Source organism: Anneissia japonica, unplaced genomic scaffold (genome assembly GCF_011630105.1).
Source record: "Anneissia japonica isolate Jap-2015-1 unplaced genomic scaffold, ASM1163010v1 scaffold9445_len72108_cov174, whole genome shotgun sequence".
In the NCBI taxonomy this organism is placed as follows: Eukaryota; Metazoa; Echinodermata; class Crinoidea; order Comatulida; family Comatulidae; genus Anneissia; species Anneissia japonica.
In genome coordinates, this window is record NW_022696993.1 from 1 (window position 1) to 8,771 (window position 8,771).

Genomic DNA, 8,771 nt, shown 5'->3' on the forward strand with positions numbered 1-8,771 from the left:
CTCCCCCTCCCCTTTTTGGAATGTAAAAAAAAAAAGAAAAAGAAAAAAAGAAAGAAAGAAGAAGAAAAAATTGATCGCCCAAAACGCCTCCGAAGCTATCTTCGGGGGTGTAGCACACAACAATTTCGCGGGGGCATGCCTCCGGGCCCCCTGGGGTAGTATTACACTTTTTATAATTTGTGGCCCCCCACACTCTTTTGGACATCTCTGGATCCGCCCCTAATTTATCTATTACAAAAGTATTAAACAAAATCAATTTTTCAGTCTGCCACCTTTATTGATTGATATTTTTTGACAGACAATGACTCTTAATATAGGCCACAGGTAAAATACTAATAAAAAGCATAACATATAGCCCTACAACAAACTGAAATTCTGGTGGAACTTTTTTTATAACCTATGTTAAGCTATATTTAAACTTTAGGCCTATTTTATTTTACTTTTACTATATTTACTTTATAATGATGGTGAAAAGTACAGACCACACTGATGAGAATATTACATTCCACATTTGTCATTGAATGTGTTTTAAAAGTGCACGAGTATCAACAAACATTTGAAATGAGATTGCTTACCGTATCTATTTGCCTCTAGGACATGAACTGAAGCTTGAACCACATTTTGGACATGACTTGGAGCTTGAACCCGATTTTCGATAAGAACCTGAACATGGACCAAGTATCCAGTTGTAGATAGTAGGCGCAATATATTCAGACCAGCTTTCCGTTTGGTAACTCCATGCTATATGGTAACTCCTTGCTTAACCAGTAAAACACCATTTAGCGAAATGCTCACAATTGTTCGTTTTCACGTTTGTTCCTAATTTTTTTACCCTCACACTTCAAAACTATTTTCGTCATTTTCTCCCATTTGAAAAACAATTGATTTCAGCTCTTTCAATGTTTTCGTCAAATATAGTGGTTAAACAAGGAAATCTGTTGGATTTAGTTAATTTTGGAATTGAAAGTTTTTAGTCTTAGTGTTTTACTCTATACTTTAATTTTACATTGTAAAACTTTCATAGGTTAACGATTTTACGTAACTGGACGTGGAAATGGACGACGGCTTTCCATGCTAAGCCCCGCCTATTTTTATTACTTTATTACATCATATTGCAATGCTTGTATCGGCTGTTTGTTTCTCCTGTGACATTATCGTAAAAACAACTATATAGGATTATAATAATACGAAACAGATACCATATCCCCTGGATTTAGAATGTCCATTTTCAATGTTGACTGGTAACAGGTCAGACAACTAATAATCGCTATAGCAACTACAAATACAAAATGTTTTTTTAAATACCATCGAGGCATACGTGGAATGTCATCGACTACATCGATTCGATACGAATAAATAAATAAATAAATAAATAAATAAATAACAAACAAACAAACAAATAAATAAATAAATATATATATATATATATATATATATATATATATATATATATATATATATATATATATATGTACGTATATACATATATACATAGTTCACTTTCCAATTCGAGAACCCTCTAACAACCGGGTGCTATTTTTAGATATAATAATGCATTTAGTGTACCCCGGTACTGTATCTTATACTGTGTTGATTATGTGTTGATTTTAAAATGAACAAATAAAACCAACACATGTGTTAATTTTAAAATGACGTTCGGCAAACTGTGTTTATGGCAAAGTGGAGTCGCTAATGTAGCATTCGGCAAACTGGATTTCGGCAGTCTGGTCTACATCATAATATATAGGCCTATGCAGGAACCTATCCGAAAAGACTTGGTTCTACCAATCGAACTCAGTGGTGGCGACATTCCCGACAATTTAGGGGTTTCGAAGGCTTATTTAATCGATTTTGGAGTCTACTAATAATTATGTAGAAAATACATATACATTCCCCCGCCCCCGACGAATTGTGTTTATCTCCTCACCGCTGGTCCCAACCCTGATCGAACTAGCGCCGAATTTTGAAAAAAAAAGAATAATAAAACACCTTACCTCTTTAATATACCTTAGCAGGCAATGAAAGGTGATTAAATGCATAGTTTATCATAATAATACTAAAGTCGATAAAATATGAATGAAAATATAATACATGAGCTTATGTCATTTTACATAACAAAGGGACTATACTCAATTAATATAACATAATAAGCCTATACAGTATTACATTACCAATGCAGTGATAATAATAAATGTACTGGAAATACCCAAGACACGGATTGACGTTCGGCAAACTCGGTTTTGGAAAAATGGATTTGGCCAGATACCAAAGTGCTTTGGAAAGCCAAATGGAAAAATCACAAGGGGCAGCAGTACAAAACTCAAGGGCAAAAGTGCAAAACTCGCGGCTGCAAAAATTAGATTAGTGGCACAAAAGTTTTTTTGCCGCCAATTGTTTTGAGTTTAGCACTGTAATATGTTGCGCTGCCATTTGAGTTTTGCACCGCCATTTGTTGTTTTTAGGTGACATATCCCGTCAAAAGGGCCGTACATACGGTACAAGAAGCATTATTAGAAACAATAAACTAGGTGTGATAGCTAATTCTAGTTTGCGTCAGTCAATTGTACCAACTGAATGGAAATCAGCTAATATAATTCCCATACCCAAAGATAACCCACCAAAGCACATTGAATGAGATCTTAGACCAATTTCATTAACATCTGTAAGCGGTAAGTTGGTTGAAAGCATTATTGGTCAAATGTTAGTGGATGAAATTCGTAATAAAATTTATTTGCAACAGTTTGGATGTACTCATGGTCTGTCGACGGTTGATGCCCTAATCGTCTCGTTGCTGAGTAATCTCTTTGCTAATGCTGATACCGGAGACGAATCAAGGGTTCTACTGCAGATTATAAAAAGGCGTTTGACCTGGTAGACCATTTTGTCCTTTTAGACAAACTACGCAGGATGAATGTTAGCGAAATTCTAATTAAATGGATTGAAGCCTTTTTACGAAAGAGACTACAACGAGTTAAGGTGGATGAATGTTTTTCCTCATGCATGACACCTAAAGGTGGGGTCCCGCAAGGCTCCTGGGTTGGGCCTATCCTCTTTTATTGTTTTTATTAATGATCTGACAACGCATCTCCCCATAATTAAATATATGGATGACACAACTATAACTGAGCGGATCAATAAACATCGCCAGAGCGAACTCCAAACAGTTATTAATGACATTCATAATTGGTCATTGTCAAATAACATGCAAATCAATGATAAGAAGACAATGGAAATGCTTATTAGTTGTAAGCGCAATAAAACCCATCTACCTGCCCTCCACATAAACGAATCTCTTACTGAGAGTTGAGCAAACTAGACTGTTAGATTGTCATTCAAGACAATCTGAGTTGGCAAGGACATATTGATTGTATTTTTAATAAATGTAATAGCAGGCTTTATTTAAAAAAAAAATTATGCCGGTGTGGACTTGATAGGAATGCCCTTTGTCATTTCTACTCTAGTATTATCCGATCTGTGATTGAATATGCATGTCCACTTTGGTTTACTGGACTAAATCTTCAACAACAAAATCCCCTTGAAAAAATTCAAAAGCGAGCGGTGAGATTTATTCTACCAAATATACCATATAGCACTGCCCTTATTTCACTTAGACTAAACTCCGCTAAATCAGCGTTTACTTTCTCTTTGTAAGAAATATTTCCAAAAAAGTCAAGAAGAGTGAGCACCGTTTAAACCATCTCCTTCCACCACCCCCTAGTCATCAATATAATTTAAGGAGACAAAATCAATTTACTTTGCAAATGGTTAAAAATGAGAGGACTAAAAAATTTATTATCAATTACGGGGTGTTTCAAAATTGGTAGATGGTTCCTAACGGAGCTCACTCTTCTTCACTACTGTATCTGTGCTTGATGTTTCTCAGCGATAATGATTTATGTGTTAATGATTTGTGTGTTTGTTTTGTATATTTTTTTGTGTGATTTTTCTTTTTTGTGATGTTTAATGTGTTTTGTTTGTGTTTTGAATGTGATTTTATTGCGTGTGTAAATCTGCATATTTTTATATTTTTATGTATTTTTATAAATATTAAAATCCTTTTTCATGTAAATAAATATCAAATTGTTAATTGATCCTGTAAATTTTCTTTTTAAATGTATTTTGTGACTTTTTATTGTATAATTCAATCATTGTATACTGTGATTGCCAATAAAGATATTTTTGAATTTGAATTTTTGAATTGAAGGTAAGATATAGGGCAGTGATAGTGAAAAGAGTGTGAACAAAGAGTTAAAAAATAATACCAAAACTGAACTAGGCCTATAGAGGTACGCCTCTACGAATAAGATAAATGTGTTTTAGATAAATTTGGAATGCCACTGAATAAATTTTGTGTACTGGGAGAACGTTTCTAATATTGAGTCTAAAGGGCGTAGTGGTTTTAAGTAAAAGTTCTCAATGATTTCCTTATCATTCGATTTGTGTCGCACCAATTGGAATAGTGGTCTATGCAGTAACTGGGAAGTTTATTTGAGTGACCAGCTGAATTGGGCCCAATTCAGCTGGTTGTTGCCATAATTCACAAAAATGAATATGGTGAGCGAAGGGTGACAAAAAAAGCTACCTGGAATAGGCCAGGCCAATTCCACTGCAAGTAGAAAAAAAGAAATGCACACTGATCGACCGACCGTGGCATTCAAAATCCATCATACGGGCAACACAACATTTTTTAGGCCTCATTATAATAACAATGGTTGAATAATAATATCAATCATGATCATAATAACGATTACAACAATGATGATAAACATTATGATAATATTGATGGTGGTGATGAGCTCATTTGAAAAAAAAAAAAAAAAAAAACACACTGGAGCAAGCATTAATCGCATCCAATTTTATTTCCACAAAACGAACGGATAGAATCAACATTTTGAATTTTAACTACAAGTCTTGAAACCTTTTTCAAAATTTAAAGATAAATTACTATGTAATTCTCTTGTTTAACATCTTTCACATTACAAAAACTACTAAAAGGCATAATATAGTGACATAAAAGGGTCAGTGTTGGTCAATGGTAGTGGCCAATGGTCATACATTTGTGACCTCTAAAATACTACTAATATAATAATAATTATCAGAACAGGCGCGAAGGCCAGGGGAGGAAGGTGCGCACCCCGATTTTGAGATGGCGTCGCCATCACTACCGTGTACACGCAGGTAAATCGGCGGGCGTCAGTATGCTGAGCTCCGATAGCTTCCACCGAAAATAAGCCTGCGGTACCACCTGTTTTCAGGGGAAAAACATTAACTACCTTACTAAGGCTATATATAAACTAAGTTAAACATCATTGAAGAAACTTAAGATGCCTCACAAAGATCTAAAGTAAGAAACTACACAAAATTTGGGCAACAACACAAAATGATAATAACAATAACATAAACCCATTGCATACAATTATATAATGCGTAGTCATACATGTATACATGTATAAATACGATACATATCCCACCCCACCCCCACCACACACACACATCCACGAGCACACCACCACACAAAAACACACACACAAACTTACACGAGTGAAAACATAATCTCATGATGGAGATAATAATGATGCCGGGTCCCCCACTTTTTGGCAGAAAATACATAATGCTTATGGAGATTTTTGTCACGATTGGAAAGAAATGCAAGAAAAGAAAGATGGAAGAAGGAAGACTGAGGGAGTGGAAAGAGAGTGTTTATCCAGTTCCCGACCGAGTTAAATTTTGTCGCAATTCACATTGGCGGATATTAGAAGGCGGGGGAGGGGGGTCAGGGGTTCTCCCTTGGGCAAAGGAAATAAAATAAAATAAAATAAAAGTAAAATAAAAAGAATTCTAGACCTACATTTTCAGGACAGTGAGCTGATTTTTTTTTTGTTTTTTTTTTGTTACAATAAGAGAATTAGAAGTCGGGAAAGCTCAATTCCCGCCATCTAGGAATTAAAATGTTCTAGGGGCGGACCCCTTACCCCCTTTTATTTTTAGGGTTAGTCGGTTCATAGAAAAAGAAAAAAGAATACGTATGCAACATATGTATACCGGTTCACACATAATACTTCTTATCTATATACACAAGAATCTTTACATTCACATTTTCATCTGAAAACAAAGTTACCAGCAACAATCGAGTGACAGTGTTCCACATCTAGATAGTGGTATGAAAACATTATCAACCTGCTGCTCTCTGTTTGAATAGTGATCGTATCAAAACGATAACATGCAGCAATAGGGTTGGTCAACGTGTACAAATTCATAACCTTCTGTTGATCATGATAAAAAAAAAAACTTTAAAAAATCGGTGTATTTATTCAAATAAATATTTCCAATAGATTTTAATGGTCCATTGTTATCAAATTTTATGACCAATTTGCCACCTAATCTTAAAAAGGATATAATTATAATTTGTGCTCTCATTTGTGGGTGACAGTGTGTAATAGACATGCAAAACAAATTTTAGCGGTTAGCTGTATATTTGAATATCGTTTTAGACTGATTAACATGCGTGTTCATCTTGTAAACATTTAGACATTTTTGGGTCCAATTTGGAGCTGGGAACGTTAAAAGCACACAATTCAAGTACATTGTCATTGTAAGAGCTGCTATAATATATTTAAAATCAAACAGCTTCATTACAAAAGCGATATATGCAAAACAGATATTATAATATATGGATTCCGTTTGTCCATTGATCTCAAATTTGAAGTTTACCGGATGATTGTTGGAGGCGTTTTTGTCTTAATTTCAACAGTTTCTAATAATAGGGTACGGTAATCACGTATACACTCCCAAGCCTATATCAAATTCTATTGCTGCCATAGACAAACTATTATCGTACACTGTCACACGAAAATAAATTTTATAGACAGATTTAAAACAGCTTTTCCATTTGTCTTATTGTCAATCTCCAATGCAATATATATAATTATCAGAACATATAGACATTCTAAATGATCGAGTATGCCGGGTTTTTTTTTTATGTCTTTGTAGGACTATAGGCTAATGTGTGTGAATACGCAGTACTGACTTGGTTAGTATCAAATGGGTGAAATTCCGAGCAAACTTCACAATCTTGGCCTATATTTAAATTTACACAATGCAGGAGGAAAGGATAACACGTTTTATTCACAACAAGGATATCCCACAGGCCGCACACCCTTTACTAATAGTATTGAAATAGTCCTACTGTACATTTATTTTATAATTTGTGGTCGACCATACAAAAATAAAGTGTAAATTGTAGTGACTCTTGTTTGAATATTAGGGTAATCTAGTTCTTCAGTACTAAATTTTCCAGGACTTTCCGCTGCTTGATCCCAGTGGAATATTCCTGATCAAGTCTGACACCATCTGTGCAATCAGGTTGAAGTTTGGAGCTTCAACCTGACATTTTACATAAATTGGAGCTTGAACCTGATCTTTAACATGATTTGGAGCTTGAACCCAAACTTTTACATGATTTGGAGCTTGAACCCAAACTTTTGCATGAATTGGAGCTTGAACCCAAACTTTTGCATGAATTGGAGCTTGAACCCAAACTTTTGCATGAATTGGAGCTTGAACCCAAACTTTTGCATGAATTGGAGCTTGAACCCAAACTTTTACACGAATTGGAGCTTGAACCAAAACTTTTACACGAATTGGAGCTTGAACCAAAACTTTTATATGAATTGGAGCTTGAACCAAAACTTTTACACGAGCTTGAACCTGAACCCAAATTTTTGGTTCCAAAAATGAAACCGCTGATAGTAAGACAACACCACTTATAAATTCCTTCTACTTGTAAACTTCTTGCCACACCAGTAAGACACCATCTAGCGAAATGTTCGCAGTTGTTTGATTTCACGTTGTAATCTTGGTCCCTAAATTGTTTATATTCATAAACCAGTGCTCGTTCGATGACATCATTGCGATCGATATTCGATGGACATGATTCAATTACAAATGTTGTAGAATCACCTTTAAAATCATTGAGACTTGTGCGACTTACGGGATCGCCATCACCCATCAAATGCATTACTACACCAGGCGCTATGTATACACCTGAAATCAGAAAACTATTTATTTACATTGAAAATAAAGAGGTGATTTTGCAAAACATCTTTAATCCAGTAATTTTTATTCAGTTTGCCCCACATTTTTGAAAGTGCAATATGGGAAAAATTAGTCATGACGATGTTACAAATCATATCAAACAGAGTTCATCAACGAAAGATTCTTATTAGTTGTATGAAAGAAGAGTTCTCTAGTCGCGTTTAAACACGCAAACTCTCGCTATCTTGGCGAGCGTCAAACCGTTTAGACTACAGAGGACCGTGCGATATCATTAGGATCTAAGATCATCTCTCTCCCTTCATACAACTTGAGGGATCACACATTGGGGAGCGTACTTTTATTTACAGTATCAAATATATAGGAACCCGATGTTATATATCGTATCGAACAGAGTTCATCAACGAAAGTTCCTTATCAATTGCATGGAAACGAGGTCTCAGGTGGAAATCAAACCCTCAAACTTGCAACCTTCGTCAGGGGAAGAATTTTGAGGAGCTGTAAGGTTAAAAACTATTAATGATTTATTGACGACTTTAAACCAACTGATATTTGGAGAACAACGACTTACCAAAATGATTCCCAAGTATTGCACACGGGACTGATACCAAATCACCTGGAAATAATAAAGCGTCTGCCATTCTCAGTGTGCATTGACTGTTTACAGGTCAGATACCTAATTGCTACCTACATTTATACAAAATGACATTTGATTTTTT

The 8,771-nt window shown here is 35.0% G+C and overlaps 1 protein-coding gene across 1 annotated transcript in view; it reads right to left on the reverse strand.

The window, feature by feature from the left end:
- Positions 1 to 5,899: 5,899 nt before the first annotated feature.
- The window catches only part of LOC117102194 (keratin-associated protein 13-2-like), a 4,389-nt gene continuing 1,517 nt past the window's right edge, over positions 5,900 to 8,771 (reverse strand). The window contains exons 2-3 of the mRNA XM_033242411.1: positions 8,624 to 8,739; positions 5,900 to 8,043 (exon numbers count right to left, since the gene is read on the reverse strand). Of these exons, the coding sequence (XP_033098302.1) occupies positions 7,421 to 8,043; positions 8,624 to 8,693 (693 nt within the window). The 5' untranslated portion in view covers positions 8,694 to 8,739 and the 3' untranslated portion in view covers positions 5,900 to 7,420. The remainder of the gene's footprint in view (positions 8,044 to 8,623; positions 8,740 to 8,771) is intronic.